Consider the following 27,981-nt stretch of genomic DNA (forward strand, 5'->3'; position numbering starts at 1 on the left):
GTGGAATAAGAGGCCATATATATCCACGGTGGGGCTGTCAAGACACAAACATTTTTATTTGGTTTAAAACACTTTTTATTCTCATACGTGGGGGTCTCGTAAGGGGTACGCTGTCCTCGACCGCTCCTGTTACTACAGGACTCTCTGATTCTGGCTCTTAGAATTCTGTATAGGGCAAGAGAAAACAGAGAACTGATACATTCAGAACCACAGGATCCGCCCACATCAAAGTGCATCCCAAAACACAACCAAGCCATACGTTGTTACAATAGGTTTACCACAGTCTGTCAACAGGAGAAATAAAAAATGGCATTCAATTCAAATGAAGGAACAGAGATGGGGCTGACGTCGGAGATTCATTGTATGATACATTATACATAATGCTCATCGCAGCATGGTAGCTAAAGTCTTGAAGGCCATTGATGGCGCCTGGAGACCATTTATTTATTTATTTTTATGTTATTGAATCTTTATTTAACTAGGCAAGTCAGTCAAGAACAAATTCTTATTTACAATGACGGCTTACCAAAAGGCAAAAAGCCTCCTGCGGGGACAGAGGCCAGCTCTTTTGCAATAAAGAGCTATAACAGTAGACACAATGGATGGACACACTGGACAAGGTTGGCTTTCACCTCGAGATGCAGTTCATAGCAGTTCATCTCCTCCTCACATCACAATGGTAGCTGAGGTCACACGCAGACATCCCCTCTCTCCTCCTCACATCACAATGGTAGCTGAGGTCACACGCAGACATCCCCTCTCTCCTCCTCACATCACAATGGTAGCTGAGGTCACACGCAGACATCCCCTCTCTCCTCCTCACATCACAATGGTAGCTGAGGTCACACGCAGACATCCCCTCTCTCCTCCTCACATCACAATGGTAGCTGAGGTCACACGCAGACATCGCCTCTCTCCTCCTCACATCACAATGGTAGCTGAGGTCACACGCAGACATCGCCTCTCTCCTCCTCACATCACAATGGTAGCTGAGGTCACACGCAGACATCCCCTCTCTCCTCCTCACATCACAATGGTAGCTGAGGTCACACGCAGACATCGCCTCTCTCCTCCTCACATCACAATGGTAGCTGAGGTCACACGCAGACATCCCCTCTCTCCTCCTCACATCACAATGGTAGCTGAGGTCACACGCAGACATCGCCTCTCTCCTCCTCACATCACAATGGTAGCTGAGGTCACACGCAGACATCCCCTCTCTCCTCCTCACATCACAATGGTAGCTGAGGTCACACGCAGACATCCCCTCTCTCCTCCTCACATCACAATGGTAGCTGAGGTCACACGCAGACATCCCCTCTCTCCTCCTCACATCACAATGGTAGCTGAGGTCACACACAGACATCCCCTCTCTCCTCCTCACATCACAATGGTAGCTGAGGTCACACGCAGACATCCCCTCTCTCCTCCTCACATCACAATGGTAAATTCTCCACACACGGTCTTAGGAGCTTTTTATTTTTCCATGTTGAAAACATACTGCTACTGGAGCTGCTTTGAAGGGCCTTTCATGCCATGTATATGATGAATGGGAAGAAGTATTCAATTCCATAGGGATATTATTTGCTCTGACCAGTACTCAACTTGGATGAATGAGTATGAAAAGGCATGTTGTGAAATGGACTGTGTGTTCAAATACCCATGGAACATGCAATTACCAGTGTGTCACAAATAACATGAACTCTATTGTGGAATGGCTTCACAACAATTTGATATAGTCGCTGGATATTTTACATATGAATGGCACCAACAAGATGTCTGTAAATGTAATGCATACTGGAATTAATAACATATAAAATGCCAACATAAGCACACAACCTACCTCTGACTGAATAAATGGCATTTTGGTCTGGAAACTCGTCACTTTTTTCTTTTTTCTGTAGAAAAAATAAAGGGAAAAAGGACTGTTACAATCATTGGAGCATTAACAGAAAACCTGTTTTTATACTGTAAAATGTTACACTGTAAAAAAACTACATGTTTTTGTCTCAAATAAACAGTACCATCATGACCTTCGATGAATATGACACCCTGAACAACAGAACAACACCGATGTGATTTACATAAATACGAGTAAAAGTGAAATAGGCGTAAAAGGTCGTCATTCGAGACTACTCACGGGTCCAGACAAATGATTTACTACACATTCATTTGGTTGTGTGGAATAACTTATGTGACACACAACTGCATGTAGTGTGTGCATGCAAGGGAGACAATATACCATGACTGCACACATCTCATATCGTCCATCAATCACAATGCTTTACAACTTCTGTCAGAAGCTCTAATAATCACCATCCATAGACAGACCATTGTTCATGTTGCCAATAACTTTTGAAGGAGAATCTCCAGCAAAATGAACACTGTAGTGTCAACTGTTACACACAGAAACCCAGGACAGAATGCACTAGTATAGAGGCCATATACCTAATCCAACCGGAAGCAAATAAGAAAAAGCACTTTGAAGGTATATTTACATTTGCTGAACTGAATAAGGTTTCCTATTTGGGTCATTCTTTAATTGCGGAGGACTTGCGTCCCTTGACTTTGAAACCGTGAAAAACACTTTAAAATTACAAATAGTTCCAATCAAATCTTATTAGTCACATGCGCCGAATACAACAGACCTTATAGACCTTATAGTGTCACGGTCGTCGTATAGAGGAGACCAAGGCGCAGCGTGGTAAGCGTACATAACTCTTTTAATAAAAGAACGAACACTGAACAAAACTATACAAAACGAAAGGTGAAGCTCTATGGCTAGTGCAGACAGGCAACTAAACATAGAATAACAACCCACAAAATACCCAAGGAATATGGCTACCTAAATATGGTCCCCAATCAGAGACAACGATAAACAGCTGCCTCTGATTGAGAACCAATCTAGGCAACCATAGACATATAAACCCCTAGACATACAAAAAACCCTAGACATACAAAAACCCCTAGACAAACAAACCCCCCTAGATAATACAAAAACTAAACAAACCACCTTGTCACACCCTGACCTAACCAAAATAATAAAGAAAACAAAGATAACTAAGGTCATGGCGTGACATACAGTGAAATGCTTACTTACGAGCCTCTAAACAACAGTGCAGTTGAAAAAAAAATACGGATAAGAATAAGAGATAGAAGTAACAAGCAATTAAATAGCAGCAGCAAAAAATAACAATATATACAGGGGGGTGCCGGTACAGTTACACATCGTACATGTTTTGGCTTATATTGATAAAACATAATGTAAGTCCTTTATACTGCAAAATTGTATGCTTATGCATTGTTTAAAGTACTTGGGGTAAGCAAATTGGCTTGTCCCTGTAGTGATGTGTAAAGACATGTTTTAGGCATTTAGAGATATCTATATATTATTTTTATATTAGAAATGGAACAAAATAATGTAATATTTTTTTTTTTTTAAACAACTAAATAAACAATGTTTTAAGTGAGAATAAGTAGCTATTTGACTGAACCCGAAAAAGAAAGGAAATTCACATGAACAACCCAATGCCTAATCCACTAATAGTTTTCCAGCACACAGCTTTGACCTACTACAGTAGCTATGCTGGTCTATTACTTAAAACAATGGGTATGCAGGTTGCTTAGGAGTCAAACATTCTCAAACAGCCTAAATCATACTCTTAGAGGAAGTGCACCCACAATAATGTGATTTCTACCGCATATTTCTTCAGGAACCATACCAATCTCATTCCGCTACCTTTTTCAATATATCTTTTTTTATTATTACAGTGGGGCAAAAAAGTATTTAGTCAGCCACCAATTGTGCAAGTTCTCCCACTTAAAAAGATGAGAGAGGCCTGTCATTTTCATCATAGTTACACTTCAACTATGACAGACAAAATGAGAAAAAAATATCCAGAAAATAACATTGTAGGATTTTTAATGAATTCATTTGCAAATTATGGTGGAAAAAAAGTATTTGGTCACCTACAAACAAGCAAGATTTCTGGCTCTCACAGACCTGTAACTTCTTCTTTAAGAGGCTCCTCTGTCCTCCACTCGTTAACGGTATTAATGGCACCTGTTTGAACTTGTTATCAGTATAAAAGACACCTGTCCACATCCTCAAACAGTCACACTCCAAACTCCACTATGGCCAAGACCAAAGAGCTGTCAAAGGACACCAGAAACAAAATTGTAGACCTGCACCAGGCTGGGAAGACTGAATCTGCAATAGGTAAGCAGCTTGGTTAGAAGAAATCAACTGTGGGAGCAATTATTAGGAAATGGAAGACATACAAGACCACTGATAATCTCCCTCGATCTGGGGCTCCACGCAAGATCTCACCCAGTGGGGTCAAAATGATCACAAGAACGGTGAGCAAAAATCCCAGAACCACACAGGGGGACATAGTGAATGACCTGCAGAGAGCTGGGACCAAAGTAACAAAGCCTACCATCAGTAACACACTACGCCGCCAGGGACTCAAATCCTGCAGTGCCAGATGTGTCCCCCTGCTTAAGCCAGTACATGTCCAGGCCCGTCTGAAGTTTGCCAGAGCATTTGGATGATCCAGAAGAAGATTGGGAGAATGTCATATGGTCAGATGAAACCAAAATATAACTTTTTGGTAAAAACTTAACTCGTCGTGTTTGGAGGACAAAGAATGCTGAGTTGCATCTAAAGAACACCATACCTACTGTGAAGCATGGGGGTGGAAACATCATGCTTTGGGGCTGTTTTTCTGCAAAGGGACCAGGACGATTGATCGTGTAAAGGAAAGAATGAATGGGGCCATGTATCGGGAGATTTTGAGTGAAAACCTCCTTCCATCAGCAAGGGCATTGAAGATGAAACGTGGCTGGGTCTTTCAGCATGACAATGATCCCAAACACACCGCCCGGGCAACGAAGGAGTGGCTTCGTAAGAAGCATTTCATAGTTGTAATGTACCTATGATGAAAATGACAGGCCTCTCTCATCTTTTTAAGTGGGAGAACTTGCACAATTGGTGGCTGACTAAATACTTTTTTGCCCCACTGTATATGAAAACAAGCTTTACCTTCATACTTATATAAGGCCATCATGTTTTTTTATTATTGTAGTGCCTGCCTTTATTTCCTTAAACCTTTTGATTTAGCAATACATGTCAGTATATTTGATATTTTTGGGGTCAGTAGGTGCCCAACATAACACCAGGTGATGGTGGGTTGGACACAGTCACTCTTATATAGAGGTATATAGAGCCTGTCTGCATTCCTGATTTCTGTAACCGTTAGCTTACCCATGTAATATTGACATAAGCTCAGAAACACTTGGTCTGTAAACATGTTCCTGTTTCATCAATTGCTGTGCTGATCAATGGGCAGTTTATTAACTCTGTTAAATTAATATGTAGCTTACAGGTGTGTGTACTTATTTGTTGTGTATTTATTTTTGCAATAAAGATGGTGAGGCTACAATAATACTTATTTACAATAGGCTTTTATGTTAAAATACATACAGCCTAATGATATATACAGTATACACATTATTTTAATAGCAGGACAATGTAGTCCATTATTCCACTGAAGCGTATGAATGAGGCTGTTTGAATACTAAGCAAACTGCATACACATTGTTGTAATAGTCCAACATAGCTACTGTAATAGGTCAGAGCTGTGTGCTGGAAAAACTTGGTAGAGCATGGGCATACTTCTCACTTTTTGTTTTTAATTTCCATGGTTTTTACAGGGGTAGGTGATTCTGCAACATTATCATACAACATAACACCGCAATACTGTCACGTTCTGACCTTAGTTCCTTTGTTTTTGTATGGTCAAGGCGTGAGTTGGGGTGGGCAGTCTGTTTGTTTTTCTATGTTGGTTTTTGTGTTCGGCCTAGTATGGTTCTCAATCAGAGGCAGGTGTCGTTAGTTGTCTCTGATTGAGAATCATACTTAGGTAGCCTTTTTCCCCTGGGTTTTGTGGGTGTTTATTTTCTGTCTTTGTGTTACGTGTGTATGTCACCAGACAGGACTGTTTCGTTCATTCATTTTGTTATTTTTTTATTGATTCAGTGTTCAGTGCTTTCTTAAATGAAACGTATGAACACTTACCACGCTGCACCCTGGTCCTCCTCTCTATCTCCAGACGACATCCGTTAGAAATACAAGTAAAAAATACACAATAATGACAAATGACAACAGAAATAATGTAGTTACTAGTAATTAATAACAGCTGATTTTCTAGAGGGAAGCGAAAAACCTGAATTTAAGCCAATATGGAGTAAACTGGAAAACATTTCCCTGATCTCTTTAAAAAGAAAAACTCCTGAAAAACTCACAAATAATCAACATGTAGCCTACCCATTAACTATTTACATAGGGTTATGTTTTTTAAAGAACAAACACTTGTTCCCAGTTGAGTCTGACGTTTATCTCAACGAGTAGCATCTCAAAATACGGAAATAGAACCATCAAATCACAAAGTAATTTCCGATAAAAAACATATCAACAAAATATAATGTCCAATCGATGACACTAATCGTGGATACTATGACTATGACAGTAACACCTTATTTACATAAGTATTCAGACCCTTTGATCTGGGCTCAGGTGCATCCTGTTTCCATTGATCATCCTTGAGATGTTTCTACAACTTCATTGGAGTCCAACTGTGGTCAATTCAATTTATTTGGACATGATTTGGCACACACCTGTTTATATAAGGTCCTACAGTTGACAGTGCATGTCAGAGCAAAAACCAAGCCAAATCAAAAACCACCGAGACAGGATTGCGTTGAGGCACAGATCTTGTGAAGGGTACCAAACCATTTCTGCATCATTGAAGGTCCCCAAGAACACAGTGGCCTCCATCATTCTTAAATGGAAGAAGTTTAGAACCACCAAGACTCTTTCTAGAGCTGGCAGCCCGGCCAAACTGAGAAATCGGGGGAGAAGAACCCGATGGTCACTCTGACAGAGCACAAAAGTCCCTCTGTGGAGATGGGAGAACCAACTCTGCAGCACTCCAGAAATCAGGCCTTTATGGTAGAGTGGCCAAACGGAAGCCACTCCTCAGTAAAAGGCACATGACAGTCCGCTTGGAGTTTGCCAAAAGGCACCTAAAGACTCTCAGACCATGAGAAACAAGATTCTCTGGTCTAATGAAACCAAGATTGAACTCTTTGGCCTGAATGCCAAACGTCACGTCTGGAGGAAACATGGTACCATTCCTACGGTGAAGCATGGTGGTGGCAGCAACATGCTGTGATGATGTTTTTCAAAGAAAGATGAACGGAGCAAAGTACAGAGAGATCCTTGATGAAAACCTGCTCTAGAGTGCTCAAGACCTCAGACTGGGGCGAAGGTTCACTTTCCAACAGGACATTGACCCTAAGCACACAGCCAAGACTCTGAATGTTCTTGAGTGGCCCAGCCAGAGCCCGGGACTTGAACCCGATCAAATATCTCCTAGAGATGTAAAAATAGCTGTGCAACGACTCTCTCCATCCAACCTGACAAAGCTTGAGAGGATCTGCAGAGAAGAATGAGAGAAACTCCCCTGTGCCAAGCTTGTAGTGTCATACACAAGAAGACTCAAGGCTGTAATCGCTGCCAAAGGTGCTTCAACAAATTACTGAGTAAAGGGTCTGAATACTTATGTAAATGTGATATTTCAGTTATTTTTTACAAAACCCTTTTAACCCTTTTTTAAAGTTTTTGCTTTGTCACTATGGGGTATTAAGTGTAGATTGATGAGGGGGGGGGGATTAAATTATCAATTTTAGAATAAGGCTGTAACGTAACGTGGAATAAGTCAAGGGGTCTGAATACTTTACGAATGCACTGACTGTCACATTAGGTGGTTTGGAGAGCAAGGCATAAAGTGACACAAACTGCTCGGTTACTTGGGATACACTAAGGGGACAGCACTGGTGCAGCAGATGCGAGGATGTTTCCCGGGACAACGGTCTTCTCTGATATCGCGCAGAGGAGTAGCTGGATGTTCCAGTGTGTTGAGAAGATAAGTGCATAGAGAGGGCCCGGCGCTCTCTGTCAATCAGTTGGTGTATGCATATCAGGGAACACAATCCGCCACCCTGTCATTAAGCATTGTGTCCATGGGATGGACCATAGGGGTGGAATGCATCAGACGGATGAGGGCAAAGACGTATTCCTTGAAAGTTGGTCTCTCCTGTCTCCACTGTTCTCTCCTCCGTAGTAGCAAGTTGGAGAAGGGCACTGGGTAAACAAATGTGCGCATAAAATCTGAGAGAAATACGATTTTTGTGCATATGGAACATTTCAGGGATCTTTTATTTCAGCTCATTAAACAGGGGACCAACACTTAACAAAGAAGGTTATATTTTCTATATATTTACTAGTATGTCTGTCCCTCGGTTTTGTCATTGGTGTTACCGACTTGAAAATGACTCATTACAAAGATATACAAGGACCTTAAGCATTCCCTCCAGTGGCAAACTGTTATAGGTATCAAGTATCAAGGTAAGACCCAGATGTAGACACGTCGAATAATCAATGGTTTAACAATCCAACAGGGACAGGTCAAGGCAGGCAGGGTTCAGTAAACAAGAGGTGTGGAAATGGTACCAGACGGCAGGCAGGCTCAGGGTCAGGGTAGGTAGAGGTCAATAATCCAGAGGTGGGGCAAAGGTACAGGTCGGCTGTTAGGCCTGGGGTCAGGGGCAGGCAGAGTGGTCAGGCAGGCGGGCTCAGAGTCAGGACAGGCAAGGGTCAAAACGAGGAGGGTGAGAAAAAGAGAGACTGGGAAAAGCAGGAGCTGAGAACAAAAACGCTGGTTGACTTGACAAACTGGCAACAGACAAACAGACAACACAGGTATAAATACACAGGGGATAATGGGGAAGATGGGCGACACCTGGAAGGGGGTGGAGACAATCACAAAGACAGGTGAAACAGACCAGGGTGTGACAATAGGGGGAAGGAGTCTATATTAAAGAAATTATTAGCTAATTACACCCTTTTAGTATGTCATACGTTTGAGGATTCCATTGACAATTTGGTGTAACTTGGTGTTAGTCCATTTAAATGAACAGAAATTACATTGTGAGCAAAATTATTCATCATATAAATTTAGTAAATAATTTTTAAAGGGTTAATGATTTCAGCATCATTTAAGCCTCAATAACCAAACATTTCTCAGGTGTTGCCATCATTCGTGTTACACCTACTGCTGGCACAATGTTATCATAATGGTTAACATTATTTAAAGTCATTAAGATGCCATATTAGTTGATGTAGAATGGGAAGATGTACCCAAAAACATTTAAATAAAGAAAATTAGAAAAAAATATGTATATTTTTTCCCAAAATGGCATGCCATAATGCTACCGCAATTCAAGAACAACCCATTTCTACCAACTGAAAATTTCCCATTGAGGACAAATATTTTCACAGACAGACGTATAGTTTTTGATACAAAGCAGTCAGGCAGTGTTGGATTTCCCTTACTGTTACAGTAGATCCCATGTATTTCCTGTATTTAAAAAATGACCCTTCACTGCACTTCAGCTCTGAAGTGGTTGTGGCATAGAGCTACTGAACAGATCTGTTGATGTTGTGAATATCGGGCCTATAGCTGAGCCATTCCATCCCATTGAGAAATAAGGACAATAAACAGCAATGTGCATACGTATAATAAGGACGAGTCTAGAGTTCACAATGCCAATGATGAGAAGTCACGATTCCAAGGACCCCTAACGGGAATATCTCCATTCCAAACAGAGAGACAAACTTAACAGGACATAATTTCCATCAATTTGCTGAAATTCCCATCTCTCTCATCATGCCAGACCTCCAGTCCAGTCAATATAAAACAAACGTGAATATAAAGAAAACATTTGAGATAAATGGGGATGAGATTGCTTCTGTAAATTGCCTTGTGTGCTGACAGCGCGGCTACATGTGAGCGAGATGGGCGCCTGCTGTTAGCAACACATGATGTAGTGGCGTTCTTGGTACCCGTGACAACCTGTACTACCTCAGATCAGGGACAGAAAATAACCACATCGAAGGACCCGGACTTTCTCTCTCCCTTTAGCCACTTAAGGAATTCTCACGGGACGGCAAATGCTGGAACACATCTGGACCACTGAATGGTCTTGCTCCTACAGCCTATGGTTTGTGGCCAATTAGAGAAAGTTATTTGAACTGGGAATGAGGCACATCCTCCGACATAGGAGAGTTTCATGTTCTGTCATGGTACTGTTAGGTCTCGTTCTGTCGTGGTATCGTTAGGTCTCGTTCTGCCGTGGTACCGTTAGGTCTCGTTCTGTCATGGTGTCGTTAGGTCTCGTTCTGTCATGGTACCGTTAGGTCTCGTTCTGCCATACCGTTAGGTTTCCATGACCGAGCAGCCGCACACAAGTCTAAGATTAACATGCGCAATGCCAAGCGTGGTGTACAGCTTGCCGCCATTGGACTCTGGAGCAGTGGAAATGCGTTCTCTTGTGTGATGAATCACGCTTCACCATTTGGCAGTCCGACGGACGAATCTGGGTTTGGCGGATGCCAGGGGAACGCTACCTGCCCCAATGCATAGTGCCAACTAAATATTGGTGGAGGATAAATAATGGTCTAGTGTTTTTTTTTCTTGGTTCGGTATATGCCTCTGAGTTCAAGTGATGGGAAATCTTAACGCTACAGCATACAATGACATTATAAAAGATTCTGTGCTTCCAACTTTGTGGCAACAGTTTGGAGAAGGCCCTTTCCTGTTTCAGTATGACAATGCCCCCGTGCACAAAGCGAGTTCCATACAGAAATGGTTTGTCGAGATCGGTGTGGAAGAACTTGACTGGCCTGCACGAGCCCTGACATCAATCCCATCGAACACCTTTGGGATAAATTGGAATGCTGACTGCGAGCCAGGCCTAATCGCCCAACATCAGTGCCCGACCTCACTAATGCTTTTGTGGCTGAATGGAATCAAGTCCCTGCAGCAACATTCAAACATCTAGTGGAAAGCCTTCCCAGAAGAGTGGAGGCTGTTATAGCAGCAAAGGGGGGACCAACTCCATATTAACGGCCATGATTCTGGAAGATGTTTCGATCAGCACATGTCCACATACTTTTGCTCATGTAGTGTATGTTCTATGTGTGCTATTTCTATGCTTCCCGTACTTAAGTTTTGTTTTTGCGTCTTTTACTTTTGTATACCAGCTTCAAACAGCTGAAACAACAACATTTTTGGTTATGTAAAATATATTTCACAGCGGTTTAGATGGTAAAATGAGTCTCTGCACAATACTAGCTTATTTTGGCACATAAACTGAAATTAGGCAAACTATTAGAGTTTTAGCAAACAGGAATTTGCTGAGCGATTTCTGTAGAGTGCAACTTTAATACTAAAATCAACCTCTCAACCACAAGGTAACCATAAAGTACGGTAGCTCTCCCAGATGTGCAGAGCTGCAGTTGAGGATTAGGTGACATGCCAACGGGGAAACCGGGTAACTCTGAGAGTATTCGTTGTCTCTCTATGGTTTCTTATGGTCGCATTATGTTCAATTGTGTTGTGGAGGAAACGTGGGGCGATTAGCTTGTGGTGCTACTATGCTTTGATTAACCTACCCTTGAAGAACTTGGACATCCGTGACCGTATTCTGCACAGATTTGAGGACGACACTGCCTCCACCTCCTCTTTAGTCTCCTGGAACACAGGCACATAAATCAGTTCCTCATGTCATATCCAGTCAGATTCAATGCATACGGGCCGCATTCACTAAATCTGTCAAGTTACTACTCCAAATTATCTATTTGACTCCTAATACTGCGGTATATCTCTAGCACTCTCTGTTTATTATCTAACATTCCGAGACTGTAGTGTGGAGGAGAAGTTTAAAACAGACATATCGAGTGGGAATCCCAGAGTGTCTTCTTTGTGCTCCTACAGTATCTCAGAACAGGAAACAAGGATAAACAGCCAGTGTTTTTCCTCCCTGGTTCAATGGCCCTTTGAAGAATAGCAGAACATCTCAGTTTGATTAATGGCTGTACACTGTCTAATGAACAGTAATTGAATGGTAGAATGCAGCGGGCCCTAAGAGCCCCAAAGGAATACCCTGGTTGCTGCAGAAGCCAGTGACATTGTCTGGGGTTGATTATAGTTGACCTTGCATGAGAGGAGAAGCTTTACAAATAGCGAACCTAAGAAGCTAGGGGAATAGTAGGCAGGAAAACAGGACAAGACAAATGAAAAGGAATTGCATTGGTAAAGAATAGTGGAGGTCGATGGCAAGATCGATAACTATTTGATTTCTTATCACAAAATTCTTAAGAGGAAGACGACTGATAAAACATGCCTAGTCCTATTGGCATTTCTAACAATATTAATTAAGAAAGAATGCTTAGCTGACCGGCTGATAAATCAGCCAATATCGTTAAATCAAACAAACGATTGTTAAAAACAGACAATTATACAAGCTCATTCAACTCTACCTTTGTTCAACATGCATGAACATTCAGCGGACCATAACTATTTCTACATCGTTTCTAGGCTAAAGGAAAAATGTATATAAATAAGGAGAACACATTTGACAGTATGTTCAACTGAAGGTGTTCCAAACGACCCATCAGGAAACAACTCATGTCAATTTAACGCAATGATCATGTTTGAGATCGACTTCATTGCAGTCGGCGTCTGCACAATGACTGATCTACAAATCACCTTGGATTCTAAATAACTGCTCGTTATTATTTGTAGATCAGTCAGTCGGCTAAGTCTGTGATTAGCTCAAGCTCTCAAACATGAACAAACTACTTTAGTAGTTAGGCCGTCATTGTAAATAAGAATTTGTTCTTAACTAATTTGCCTAGTTAAATAAAAAAAATAAAAAGAAGATGGTTGCCCTGTTCTGGCCTTCGCATCTGTCTATTGCAGAAGTCTGTTGTCATGCCCAAGAGACATTGTGTGTCACCATTTGGCAGACAGACAAACATGCTGATTCTAATAACACTTTATGTTGTCTAGCGGGGGTCCTTCAAATATTACCTCTACCTTGCCACTGTAACTATTCACTATTTAAATCCAATGCAATGAATCATTTAAACTGAGGGGGAAGAGGTTTTGGCTGAGAATGCAATCATGTAATTGAATTTGGTCATCAATATATATGGCATGAGAGGTATTTCACAAGCGTGGCCAGACTGGGATGTAATCTATTTCAAACTCAGCTCAACTATGAGTCATAGCCATAGTGTTTTATTATCATTCACACTAGATGATGAAGAAGCAGGACAGACTGAAACACTCTGCTTATCTTCATAAGGAGACTGGGAGAGAGAAAGGGAGAGAAGTAAGTAATATTAATATGTTGTTTGGCCAGAATATTAGCTCTGAGTTTGACTGCTATCAAAGCTTCCATAAATAATATTGATAATATAATCTCCAATAAAAATCTCAGCCCATAAAATGTAGCTACAAAACACATTAAATATATTCACCAGGGGTGACATTAATATGCTTCGGGTTTTCTCTAATTACGACAATAAACTTCATGAAGTCAAACCTTGCTTTTAAAGCAGCAATTCCCTGTGCTAACACTAATAAAATAAAGTATATTTTTTACTGCTATAGTGAATTTCATCCAACCCTATTTCAAACCACTCACTGTAGATGTATCTATTGAATTTTGGACAGAAGTGTAAATACCCCAATTACAATTAGACTGACTTCTTGTCAGCTGCAGCAAGTCAAGTCAAACGTTGTTTGGTGCAGTGGTGGTGAGATAACGCCACAAATTAGCTGAGTCCAGATATCATTATTCCCCATTATCTAATGGTCATTCCAAGAATCTATAGCCATTCTGATTCAGCAATATTCATTCATGAGTAAATGCGATAAGTAATGAATAAAGCTAGTGATCTTTAACAGGGTCCTTAACAGGGTAATAACTCCCCCGAAGTCAATAATGATTTTGATAAGAATATCTTTATTACAAATGTGCATACCACTGCAAGAATCATCATCACACCAAAACATCTCACTAAAGTGTGATTACAATAGGCTGAAATGATCGTTTTCATTAAACAAAATGTTCACTGTTATTGATTGCCTAAATAAGACTCAATATCTTCTCAATTCCAAAGCTGAATGCAATTACATGGAATAGTAATATCACCCAAGTATTGTGTACGTTCATCACTGTTATGAGGCTCCCCATTTTAATTCCTTTAAAGTTTATAAGACCAGAACACATGTATTAAAATGAGTACAATTTCTAGAAACAATACGATACCAGGCCAAGTGTCACGATACCGAGTAGTATCGCAATACCGTGGTCAAATTGTTTTTGTGGCCTAGCATCCTGTTCGCCCTGTTCCCCGGACGCTTGCTCATGTTTTCTAAACACTCTCCAAAAGCCTGTCACTGAAATTCACACTTACAGTGGGGCAAAAAAGTATTTAGTCAGCCACCAATTGTGCAAATTCTCCCACTTAAAAAGATGAGAGAGGCCTGTAATTTTCATCATAGGTACACTTACACAACTGTGACAGACAAAATGAGAAGAAAAAAATCCAGATAATCACATTGTAGGATTTTTAATGAATTTATTTGCAAATTATGGTGGAAAATAAGTATTTGGTCATTAACAAAAGTTTATCTCAATACTTTGTTATATACCCTTTGTTGGCAATGACAGAGGTCAAACGTTTTCTGTAAGTCTTCGCAAGGTTTTCACACACTGTTGCTGGTATTTTGGCCCATTACTCCATGCAGATCTCCTCTAGAGCAGTGATGTTTAGGGGCTGTTGCTGGGCAACACGGACTTTCAACTCCCTCCAAAGATTTTCTATGGGGTTGAGATCTGGAGACTGGCTAGGCCACTCCAGGACCTTGAAATGCTTCTTACGAAGCCACTCCTTCGTTGCCCAGGCAGTGTGTTTGGGATCATTGTCATGCTGAAAGACCCAGCCACGTTTCATTTTCAATGCCCTTGCTGATGGAAGGAGGTTTTCAGTCAAAATCTCACGATACATGGCCCCATTCATTCTTTCCTTTACACGGATCAGTCGTCCTGGTCCCTTTGCAGAAAAACAGCCCCAAAGCATGATGTTTCCACCCCCATGCTTCACAGTAGGTATGGTGTTCTTTGGATGCAACTCAGCATTCTTTGTCTTTCAAACACGTCGAGTTGAGTTTTTACCAAAAAGTTATATTTTGGTTTCATCTGACCATATGACATTCTCCCAATCTTCTTCTGGATCATCCAAATGCTCTCTAGCAAACTTCAGACGGGCCTGGACATGTACTGGCTTAAGCAGGGGGACACATCTGGCACTGCAGGATTTGAGTCCCTGGCGGCGTAGTGTGTTACTGATGGTAGGCTTTGTTACTTTGGTCCCAGCTCTCTGCAGGTCATTCACTAGGTCCACCCGTGTGGTTCTGGGATTTTTGCTCACCGTTCTTGTGATCATTTTGACCCCACGGGGTGAGATCTTGCGTGGAGCCCCAGATCAAGGGAGATTATCAGTGGTCTTGTATGTCTTCCATTTCCTAATAATTGCTCCCACAGTTGATTTCTTCAAACCAAGCTGCTTACCTATTGCAGATTCAGTCTTCCCAGCCTGGTGCAGGTCTACAATTTCGTTTCTGGTGTCCTTTGACAGCTCTTTGGTCTTGGCCATAGTGGAGTTTGGAGTGTGACTGTTTGAGGATGTGGACAGGCCTGGAAATTACAGGCCTCTCTCATCTTTTTAAGTGGGAGAACTTGCACAATTGGTGGCTGACTAAATACTTTTTTGCCCCACTGTATACAACACATTGAATTCAACTTCACACTATTCCGTGTATAACGGAATACTGCATGTAATGGCTGATTTTCTCATTTTTGAAAAGGCCTACCTGTGATTTCAAATCACATCAAGCTTTATTTATACAGCACATTTCAGACATGGAATGCAACACAATGTACTTCATAGGGAAAAAACTAATAAAAACAATGAAAATAAAAACGGAAATATTTAGTACAAAATAAATTTAGTACACATCAGAGGATAAAAAACAAAAGAATAACAATAAAAACTGAACGACTAAATAACTCCCTAAGGAAAATTTGGCTGGAGGATTGGAAGGATGAATATACATGCATAATGATCTGCATATCATTGTCAGTGAGGGGAAAACACTGCATGAAACCTTTACTCTTCAGTTAACATTGACACACTGTCTCCCTCATTCTCATGAAAACACAACAATCTCTCTCTCCCACAAACACACACACTGCTCCCTACTTTTAAAATGTTGGGCACCAAACAGAATTGAAGGAGCAGCAGAAATAAATAGATTTTGATATAGTTTAGGCTTACATTAGGCCTATATGAATCCTACCTTTTGAAGCACATCTCATGAGTAGCAGACCCTTTTCCTTTCTTCCTGTGTAAATCAAATTAGCCTAAAACTACTGTCAAGTTACCAGGCTGTTAGCTAGCTAGGTATCATGACTGAACAATGGTGTTTGTTATCAACCAATAATTAGCGACCCAGGATTAGTTTTAAACAGCCTGCGACATGGTTTGTGAAATTATATAAAATGCGTGCGACTCCCGATAAAAATAAAAGAAGGCCTCTCAGGTAATATGGGTCATGTTTTAACCTCTCTGAGGGGATGCTGAGAGAAGCAGGTGAGTGAGGGCTGGTAGTGGATGCTGAGAGAAGCAGGTGAGTGAGGGCTGGTAGTGGATGCTGAGAGAAGCAGGTGAGTGAGGGCTGGTAGTGGATGCTGAGGGAAGCAGGTGAGTGAGGGCTGGTAGTGGATGCTGAGAGAAGCAGGTGAGTGAGGGCTGGTAGTGGATGCTGAGAGAAGCAGGTGAGTGAGGGCTGGTAAGGGATGCTGAGAGAAGCAGGTGAGTGGGGGATGCTGAGGGAAGCAGGTGAATGAGGGCTGGTAAAGGATGCTGAGAGAAGCAGGTGAGTGAGGACTGGTAGTGGATGCTGAGGGAAGCAGGTGAGTAAGGGCTGGTAGGGGATGCTGAGAGAAGCAGGTGAGTGAGGGCTGGTAGGGGATGCTGAGGGAAGCAGGTGAGTGAGGGCTGGTTGGTGGAAGTTGAGAGAAGCAGGTGATTGAGGGCTGGTAGGGGATGCTGAGAGAAGCAGGTGAGTAAGGGCTGGTAGGGGATGCTGAGAGAAGCAGGTGAGTGAGGGCTGGTAGTGAATGCTGAGAGAAGCAGGTGAGTGGGGGATGCTGAGGGAAGCAGGTGAGTGAGGGCTGGTAAGGGATACTGAGAGAAGCAGGTGAGTGAGGGCTGGTAGGGGATGCTGAGGGAAGCAGGTGAGTGAGGGCTGGTAGGGGATGCTGAGAGAAGCAGGTGAGTGAGGGCTGGTAGGAGATGCTGAGAGAAGCAGGTGAGTGAGGGCTGGTAGTGGAAGCTGAGGGAAGCAGGTGAGTAAGGGCTAGTAGGGGATGCTGAGAGAAGCAGGTGAGTGAGGGCTGGTAGGCGATTCTGAGGGAAGCAGGTGAGTGAGGGCTGGTAGGGGATGTTGAGGGAAGCAGGTGAGTGAGTGCTCGTAGGGGATGTTGAGGGAAGCAGGTGAGTGAGTGCTCGTAGGGGATGCTGAGGGAAGCAGGTGAGTGAGGGCTGGTTGATTACAGTTGCCACGTGATGTGCGCATGAAAGTGAAGTGGATATTATTAGACCTGCTCATACAACAGACTAGTTAGTGGCTGTTGCTTCAATTAAACTGAATCTATAAACAAAATTGACTTCATAAACATTTTCTAACAGGCGCCAGCAGGTTCTTAAATCGGTAGGGCTGAAAAAGTTGGTTGTATATCAAATGAAACTGTACTACGGCATTTAAAAATGTTGGTATCATAATGTTTTGGTACTGTGATATTACCGTGCTACCGGTATACACTATACACTAAACCACACATCCATGCAGAAACATCTGAATACACAGCGCTCTAACTTTTGTTTATGACCAACATAATAACTAGAATATGCGAGGGACAAGGATCTAACACAAGTTATATAATAAGATGGGCCAACGCTGCATTTCCCCAGTCTAGTAGGCATCACTCTGTTCATTCTGCTAGCAGGAGATAAGCTCAGTGTGTGTTGTGTGTGTACCTGTGGCTCAGGTTCCAGCGGCGACTTTAGTCCTCCGTCTCTGGAGCTGGTCAGACCAGTGCCTCTACCTGACTCCCCGCGACCAGACGAGGGGGCCGAGGCCTGGAACACACACACACACACACGCACACACACGCAGAAAACTCTTGTTAAACCCCTATCAACACTACCATTCAAAAGTTTGGGGTCACTTAGAAATGTCCTTGTTTCTGAGAGAAAAGCACATTTTTGGTCCATTAAAACAACATCAAATTGATCAGAAATACAGTGCTAATGTTGTAAATGACTATTGTAGCTGGAAACGGCAGATTTTTTTATGGAATATCTACATAGGCGTACAGAGGCCCAATATCAGCAAACATCACTCACTCCTGTGTTCCAAAGGCACATTGTGCTAGCTAATCCAAGTTTATCATTTTAAAAGGCTAATTGATCATTAGAAAGCCCTTTTTGCAATTATGTTAGCACAGCTGAAAACTGTTGTTCTGATCAAAGAAGCAATAAAACTGTCCTTCTTTAGACTAGCTGAGTATCTGGAGCATCAGCATTTGTGGGTTCGATTACAAGCTCAAAATGGCCAGAAACAGAGACTCTTTCTTCTGAAACTCATCAGCCCATTTTTTCGAAAGAAATTAAGAACTCGTACAATGCTGTGTACTACTACCTGCACAGAACAGCGCAAACTGTCTCTAACCAATAGAAAGAGGAGTGGGAGGCCCCGGTGCACAACTGAGCAAGAGGACAAGTACATTAGAGTGTCTAGTTTGAGAAACAGATGGCTCAAAAGTCCTGAACTGGCAGCTTAAATAGTAACTGCAAAACACCCGTCTCAGCGTCAACAGTGAAGAGGTGACTCCGGGATGCTGGCCTTCTAGGCAGAGTTCCTTCGTCCAGTGTCTGTGTTCTTTTGCCCATTTAAATATTTTCTTTTTATTGGCCAGTCTGAGATATGGCTTTTTCTTTGCAACTCTGCCTAGAAGGCCAGCATCCCGGAGTTGCCTCTTCAATTCCATTCCATGCATTAATTCATGAATTAATTTATTCCCTTCGTTCCAAAATGCCATACACTGTCCACGTGGCAGTCCAGTCCACTGACCTTCCTGGATGCATCAGAGCCTTGGAGGAAGGCTTTGTAGGGACTCTGGGTCTCACCGGCCGGCCTAGAATTCCTCCGGACATACTGCTCTTCCTCTGGGACTACCTTGGCCTCAACCTGGGCAGGGAAAGGAAGGGGAACCATCTCTTAACTAATTACCGCTCAACATACATCTGTATTACTGGTCTTGTCATCTGTTGATGGTCAGTTACAACTAGCCATACCCATATGCTACAGGTATTGCAGATCATGAAGGTTGGTTTTTACCTGGTCAATTGGCAGGTCCACCATCACTCTGCCATCTTCCTGGACTTCAGCTGCTCCCACAGTTTCACTTCTTTTGTCTTTCGCACGGAACACACTGCCTTCTAAGAAAAGTGATTGATCACAATTACCTCCTCTTTTTCCTTCTCTTTCCCATTTGTCCTTCACATCAGAAGTGATCATGTCAAAAAATTAATTAATTTAGAGTGCAAGCCAAGACTTCTCCGCTACAAGTTTGTCCTCCCTGTGTGAGGATATGTTCCTACAGCAGTTTCTGACAGTGACTCTTGATGCATTTGAGTAATGCACACCACACTGTCCTTTGGTAGTAAATAAATATAATTGTGTCTGTGTTTAAAATAACATATGGACCAAGAGCCATTTGAACTTTGTTCAGTAACTGTGTGTTGCCACCAACTACAGTAGGACGTCACCAAATTGAAGCATGTTGCACGGTGTGACGGTGTTCGATTTCACAGAGTGCAGCGGGGATCAATCCTTCCATATCAAGTTCAGAAAAAAAGCCAGTGATGAAAATCTGCTGCCGAAAGCTTTGCCTCCTCTCTTGCGATTGACAGCGAATGCTTGCCAACAGTGCTCCGAGCCACTGCCTGATAGGCCCTGATTGTCCCTGTGCGGTAAGAGTGATGTGTGTGTGTGTGTTTGCATGCATGCTTTTGTGTGTGAGGCCAGATTGATGTAGTTAAGAGGAAGCCTATGGATTTTATTCAACCATTAGTAATGAGTTAATGAGGAGGAGGGTTCTTGCCCCCAGGGGATGATCAAGTGTCCAAAAAGTGGCCAGAGACTTGTGAGAGGAGCTCTCTCATAACCAGGTCTGCAGGGGATGTAGACAGCCAGTCAGGCGCTAATGCGCTGTCCCAACGTGATTGGAGGAAAGGAAATTCAACTCCATCACATAGGATACTGCTGGCTCAGCTGTAATGTGTGATGTGAAATGATGGCAGGATGCTAAAACGTTGGCAATTACTCATTGTATGATGTCATGGTATATCTCTGGTCCGGACACTGTAAAGAGACACCGGCATAATAACTATTGAACAGTTGAGCGTCTAAGGCCACTGGTGCAATTACTATGTATCGTATAGCTTACGTATCACAATCAAACTGTGTAATTGCCGCAATGCTAAATACCATCAATCTAACAGAGGATTTTGTCAGCTTTATGATCTCTCCGCTATATTATTGTGATGAATAACTTATGATTGTTTTGATTCCCCCATCAAGAGAAAATATGAAGCATTTTGTTTTCCTAGCATAGTTAACAAGGCTTTTCTGGATCCATTTTCAACAAAATGGCCTGATTGAATGAATCTATGATTTAGAGCACTGGATGGTGTTTGAAGTTTCGTTCGGTTTAATATTCACAGCGTAAAGAGTTACATTCTTCCTAAGGCTGAAAACCTGTTCTGTTCCCCTGATGTACAAAGTCGATTTTGGAGAGCAGGTTGGGAATTCAAAGAAAGCTCTTCACACTTCCACATGCCTCTGCTTTCTCTGTATCCACACATGCACACACCGAGGCTAAGAAAATCTTCCCTTCAACAAAAACAACAGGTTCAATTGATATCACAGAGAGCGAGGAACAGAGAGGGGGAGCGTAGCGAAACAGTCATACACACATGAAACATTGGAAGACATTTCTATAGGAAATGCTCTACTTACCGCCCGTTGTGTAAAGAAGTGGGAGTCTGGACACCTGCCTCTGTTGTTTGGCTGTCTCTCTCTCTTTCTCTGGCTTGGCGTAGAAGTAAGACTCTGTGGCGTTCTTGGGATGGCCCCTGGCTGTGTGCTCAAGGTCATCTCCAGAGCCTGTGTGAGCAAACTACACAAAGCAAAGACCATGGATCGAATCTGAACCGAAGTCCACAGAAGTTTTTTTTCTCTCACTGAGATATATCTATTTCTTGTTATTTTCAAAGGCTAAAACATGTTGTGTTACACGTCTAATGTGCTTTAGTACAAAACTTGTACCCCCTTTCCTTTCTTCCCCTCTTTATTTTTTACATTTTCCATTGACCTCAATGTTTCATGAGCTGATATGCTTTGTGGCTCCCCAGTGACTCCCACTGTATTGAATTCATTTGGTTCCAATACATCCCATGCAGAACCTATCAATCACTGGGGAGCACAGCAAACTAATAATTTATTGATGAAACAGGGCAGCCATGAATTTCTAACGGCATTCATCTTATTTATCAAGCCAGATCAAACAATGAAAATCCCAACAAGCTTAAAGGGAAAGGGAGTTGCAGGGAATAACTTATTCTTAGAGAAGACGGCAGACGGTTATTGATTAAAAAAAAAGGCTGGGGAGCTGGGTGGGAGAGGAGAGGGAGGGAAGTACGGGGGGGGACAGAGGAGAGAGAGGGAGGGTGTGAGTGGGAAGCTGAGCTCAGAGTGATGCTTGAGACAGTAGGCTGCTCAGACTCTTTGTAGGTAGCAAGGTGAGCTCTGTCTCCCTCTGAAAGGAAAAGGAAGAGCAGACATAATTTTTTCAGATGTATTTTTGTTCAGCCTGATCCCAAGGCTGGTTGGAGGGCCAGTGTACTGAGCTCAAGCTTCCACACAACAACACACTCCGTGCAATGGTGTTTGCCATCCCGTTAACATGTGGTTTGGGGAATAGCACAGCTGTGTTTTTTCTACTTGTTTGCTTTCTTTAATGCAGAGGCCAAGTTTGTGTTGATGTTGTTTTGAATTTATACAGCTGTTGGTGGGCTAGAGACAAAAATAAAACAACATGAGAAGACTGCTGCAGGAAAGTTCAAAGAGTGATGTACTGTAGCTTGTATTGAAAAGACCACAACCAAATCTTACAACCCATCTGAAATATAAAAAAAGGTAAACACTTTTATCTTTAAAGCCTTGTGGAGAAAAATGCTAATTATTTAAATCAGCAGAAAAAGAGCCCTTCTCAAGGAGAGAGAGGAGGGGCACTCCAGTGCAGTTAAGAGCTCTGGGAGTACAGTACAGTACAACTGCAAAATTCAGCAATGTAAAAAGCTGCTGAAGTCATTGCTGCTGCTTCTTTTTCCGCTGGCATTACACATCTTCTATGTCCTGTGGGGCAACAGTGTCTATCTGGCCCCGCCGAGACCTGAGTCGTGTGGAATCAATGTTGAGTAGGACCCAAGAGGGCGGCTGGCGTGTAATCTCTGGCCCTCTCAAAAAGCAGAGTGTAGGAGTCAACGGGAGGACAGTACGATATGATAGCGGGGGCCGGCATGAGAGAGAGCCAGCAGCAGCCAACCTCCAACCACCGTATAGGATCAGAGCCAGAGCCACTCCCAGTGGCTGGTCCTCAGTGGGAAGACAAATTAACAGCAGGCGACTAGGGTGTAACGCTTCCCACTGGGCATCACCACTTCCTCTGAATCAGGTCACATGGGATGGGAACGATACAGTTGGAAAGGGGTGATGATGTCACCTGATGATGTCAGGGGAGCACTCTAGCTCCTCTCTCCCTGAGTAGTCCGCTGAGTTCTTCTCATATGGCCAGGTGACTGCGTCTACTGGCGCCGGTGTGACGTCACTTATGTTACTGTGCTCAATGGACCTCAATGCAGGAAATACATTTTTCCAACCAATCCTGTTTTCTGGTCATCATCACACATAGACAACTAGCTCAGCATCTAGGCTGCCAACGGGGACACACTGTACTGTCAATGCCACATGATGCAAGCAGAGCCTTCAGTGCAGACTTCAGTAACTACTCTGCCCCTATACAGTACTAAATGACCGAGACGCTCTGCTGGCGCAGACAGACACCATGCTCCATGTTCACAAGGTTGCAGAGCCCCGAGAAAGGTTACATTTTACACCAACCTACAACGGGATGTTACAGAGATTTTACAGGCATTTCAAACCAGGTCGCTTGTCGCTTTGTGAGGTCAAACCAAAATGAATGAGGAACACAACCCTATAAACGTATGTGTATCAGTAAGCTAAACAGCTGACAGATCTAACTACAGTGGACAATTTCTCTGCCATTATTCTTGTTTCTGAAACGTCCTCATTAACTGGTTAAATCATATTTACGAATTCATGAGGGGTAAGGTGATGAGGGAGCATAAAAGTATGGTAGCGTTTCCAGTCAATGAGTAATAATGGATGAGCTGGCTGATGGTCGTCACTAGTTACCACAAACACAAAGTCATAATTATGGCTAAACCCTGACTATTTCTAAAATGTATCTTCTTAAAATTAACCGTAACCACACTGACAACCTTATGCCGAACCTTAAATTAAGACCAAAAAGTATTCATGAAATTTTTCAATAGACAATTTTGACTTTGTGGCTATGGTAACTGGTGACAACCCTGGCTGAGGGACAGAGAGGGCATAACACTGTCTCTGCTTCCCCCTTCTGGTGTATAATAAAAGGACATTCTCCCTCTGTGTAGATCATTGAAATATGGCAGATAATAACAACAGAATTACACTGGTTGGTGGAATGAACCGTGCAAACTGCTCTTTGTGGATTCCATCCTGCATTGAAAAACTGACACAAGGCCTCCCGAATGGTGCAGCAGTCTAAAGCACTGCATCAGGGTGCTTGAGGCGTCACTACAGATCCGGGTTCGATTCCAGGCTGTGTCGCAGCCGGTCCCGACTGGGAGACCCATGAAGCAGCGCACAATTATGGGAGGGTTTGACGGGCTGGGATATTCTTGTCCCATCGCGCTCTAGCAACTTCTGTGGCAGGCCGGGCACATGCACGCTGCCTCGGTCGCCAGGTGTACGGTGTCATCTCCGACACATTGATGCGGCTGGCTTCCAGGTTAAGTGAGAAGTGTGTCAAGAAGAAGTGCGGCTTGGTTGGGTCGTGTTCTGGAGGACACATGGATCTCGACCTTCGCCTCTTCCGAGTCCGTACGGAAGTTGTAGCGATGGGACAAGACTGCAACTACCAATTGGGGAAAAAAATACATAAATTGACACAATTATGCAGGACCACTTATGTTGTTTCCCAAAGCAAAAGGAGCTCTGGTAACTCAATTCACATTTCTGCTGTTACTGACCTTTTTTTTCTTGCCATTTCAATCCCGTTGATAAAGCATTATTATAGTTTGAAAACAAGACAGCACTTCAAGTGTTAAAGCTGCAATATGGGATACCTGACCTGACTTTTTGGGAGACCTGACAAAATTCACATAGAAATGTGACTTCTAGATCTGTCATTCTCATTGAAAGCAAGTCCAAGAAGAAGTACAGCTGTTCTATGTGAGCTATTTCTATGCATTCCATTTTTAAGTTTAGTTTTTGAGTCTTTTACTGTCGATTTTGTACACCAGCTTCAAACAGCTGAAAATACAAAATGTTGGGTTACTGAAAATATATTTAACAGCGGTTCAGATGGTACAATGATTCTCTACACTATACTTGCTTGTTTTGTCATATAAACGGAAATTAGGCAAACTATTAAAAAAATTGCAACCAGGAAATGGCAGAGCGATTTCTGCATAGTGTATCTTTAAAGGAAATTGAGCTTTTTCTATATCAGAAAAAATGTACACATGCCATGCTGTTGCTGTCACCTTTCTTAGTTAGAAAAATCAGTTATCAGATATCTCCCCGTATAGCCTGATCTCGAACTGTCTGCTGAGTGTGCATGTTCTCTTCTTATTCACTTGTTTGTATGTACGTGGCGCTCATCTTGGGCCCTGTGCATTTCTCATATCACTGCAATGCGTTTCAACGTCTACTAATCAGCATACAAATTGTCCTGGTTCTGGAGGAATTCCATTTTTTTTTTATTTTTTGTCAGCATGGTCCATTGGTTAATATGTTCAGTCTATGAGACTCGCTGTTACTTGATCAAACGGCCAGGCTCGTTCTGTTACCTATCAAAGTGGAAGGCAATGGTAACTCAATGCCTCCCCCACACGGCAAGGCTCATGAACAACACATGCTGGAAATCTTAATTGAAATGCTGCACGCAACAGAAAATGTTTACATTGTTCACTGTTCTAAGCGTGAAGACAATTTCCAGTCACACTGTACAGTATGCCCTTGAAATAAAATTCTTGCAGGATAAACTGTGATCACAGCTGTTTCCTACTTCAGGGTGATAAAACATGATATTTTTCAAATGGAACTCTTTACTGGAGGTCTTTCTTTCTCACTTCTCCTGGACTGAAACAAATGATTTCATGGGGGGATGTTAATACAAGCATCTACTGTATGTGGTATATACTAGTATACCTTTGCTGCACAGTAGGCCTACTTACTTTTGCATGTTTGCCTTTCCTTGTGGGAACAGGGACTGGGAGACTGTCATTGTTGACTCTAAGGAAAATCTACTAATTAGTAAGAAGAACACCATCATCTGAATGAAACCAACAGAACATAAACTTCCATAAACTTGAATTCTTTCTTTTTCTGGAGAGGAATACATCGTTTTTCTTACGCATGATGACTGTTGTCCCGGATGATTCCTCTGCTGGGGACCCACTGGAAGTATGGCGAGAAGCGGAACTTCTCAGCTCCCACAGCAACATAGTACTGGTTGTTCTCTAGCTCCTCTGGCCCAAGTAAAGTAGTCCCATCTAATGTGCACAGTCTAGTTATCATAGAAAAATGATCATTAACATGTATTTGTTATGGAACGCAAACAGCATCTACTCTTTCTGGGGTCCAGCAAAATGAAGGCAGTTATACATTTTAAAAACATTACAATACATTCATAACAGATTTCACAACATATTAGGTGTGTTCCCTTTCAATATCTAAATGGTACGAAAAGCAACACTAATTATGTGATTATGTAAATCATAAATGAGGTCAATGTTACAAGTTGGATGACTTTTCATTTAATTTAAAAACATTATGATCTATAACATAAAGAGCTATTATTAGTTATTTCCTACCTGTACACAGCACCAGTGCGCAGATGTACCCTCCCGGTCACCATGGCCAAGACACTTTCCCAGTTTGTGAGAGTATACTTTGGTATCAGTATCCGAGCTGGAGGAACCAACACATCTCCATTGGTAAAAACACTACAAAATACAAAAACACATGAAACTCAGTACCATTTTATGGGCTTGCGATTTTAACATGGTTATGATCATTGACATTTTCAACATCAGAAATGTTGTAGGACTAGCCTACATAAATCAATTGAATCTAACAAAGTAGAATAAATAACATCTCCTTAAGTATTATGTGACAAGAAACATTTCGGCCTACTTAGTTTTGGCATTTATAGAATGACAAGACAAGTGAAAAGAGTTAATGCCTATTTTGTATTCCCTACATCCCATTGCAAACAGCACAACATGATTGTAGGACACTTGAAAACACAAACTCACTTGATAGTGCATGACTCGTTTATTATTTTCCTCCAGCGAGCAGAAACAACTATTCTACTGTGAACTACAGGTCGGATCTGTAATTTCAAACAACAAAAATAAAAATGGTTATTGTGTTACATGGTTATTACCGAGAATCTTGCAATCCTGTAAAATGATTGTGTGAGTGTAACATTGAAAGCCTAGGCCTATCTTTCAGAGGTGCTCATGCATTCCTTTACTGACAAAGAAATGGTGTGGCCAGTATGGTATCAGATATCAGTTCCATTGTTCAGTTAAAGTCGAAAGCAATTAGGCTAATTAGTAATTTGCAACAAACATACACACATGGATGATTTTCAAAAAGCTTTGTGATAAAACATTTAAAAAAGCAAAAAGATGAGGGTATAGTTAGTGCCCTTACCTGTTCACTCTTCTTTTTCTGTGGTTTCTTCGTTGTTATATGGTAATAACTAGAATGAAAAACAGTAGATTACATTACAAATTACATGCATTTTGGTTTAGCTAGTCATTAAACATGATTATTTATGGCTGGCTGCACCAGCAGCAACAACAAGGCTGTCTAACAATAACATCAGTCTTATAATTCCCGGCTAATTACAGTGTACCTACTCAAGCTTTTTGAAACGCTCTCCTCCGGCTGCAACATATCTCTCCCCGTGCTGCAAGTTGACGAGGTCATGGATTTTGTGCCCTTCCCTTGGAGTGTAAACATTTCGGACCGCTCCAAAAGGAGCCTCAACCCCACGCGTGACAGAGCTCAAAAAGCTGTCAAACGTTGACATCTGTCGTTGATTTATAACAAACTTTCGTCCAGGGAAAAAAGCATCCCCATTCCTGTAGACAACAATAGTTTTTGTTGGAGGTTGAGGGAGCACCGCTCTACCTGAAGTCCCAGACATGTTAATGTGATCACAACCGTGGCAGACAACGTTCCAGAACCGAGGTCAAAATGGCAAGAGTTAGCTAGTAGTTAGCCAGCTAACGTTAGCTAGAGAATTAGATTTTTCTCGCAAAGAAATAGATATCTGAAGATGAGACAGACGTCCACTTGGATGGGCATCCTATCAAGAAGCCTATCCTTCGTTACAGATGTTTCTGGTCAACAAACGTGCTGTTGTTCCTCGTTAACCGTGTTGTTTCTGTTTTCAAAGCTGTCTAGCCTTGTGGCTACCACCAATCTAATTTATGTTGTTGGATGTGTT

At 42.2% G+C, this 27,981-nt stretch overlaps 1 protein-coding gene across 2 annotated transcripts; it reads right to left on the minus strand.

The window, feature by feature from the left end:
- Positions 1-29: 29 nt before the first annotated feature.
- Positions 30-27,967, minus strand: LOC110498121 (doublecortin domain-containing protein 2). 2 transcript variants are annotated; one of them, XM_021574715.2, is made up of 13 exons: positions 27,389-27,967; positions 27,180-27,228; positions 26,777-26,853; positions 26,333-26,464; positions 25,873-26,025; positions 25,694-25,751; positions 21,126-21,285; positions 19,443-19,543; positions 19,176-19,292; positions 18,080-18,181; positions 11,579-11,657; positions 1,844-1,898; positions 30-165 (listed from the first exon to the last, which is right to left on the minus strand). In XM_021574715.2, exons 1-12 carry the CDS (start codon positions 27,676-27,678, stop codon positions 1,882-1,884), a joined length of 1,335 nt encoding a protein of 444 aa, XP_021430390.2. In that variant the 5' UTR covers positions 27,679-27,967; the 3' UTR covers positions 30-165; positions 1,844-1,881. The 2 variants fall into 2 exon arrangements, with proteins under 2 accessions (XP_021430390.2, XP_021430391.2); XM_021574716.2 differs by lacking the exon at positions 11,579-11,657.
- Positions 27,968-27,981: the final 14 nt, after the last annotated feature.

The sequence above is a fragment of the Oncorhynchus mykiss genome, chromosome 19, assembly GCF_013265735.2.
Source record: "Oncorhynchus mykiss isolate Arlee chromosome 19, USDA_OmykA_1.1, whole genome shotgun sequence".
NCBI lineage: Eukaryota > Metazoa > Chordata > Actinopteri > Salmoniformes > Salmonidae > Oncorhynchus > Oncorhynchus mykiss.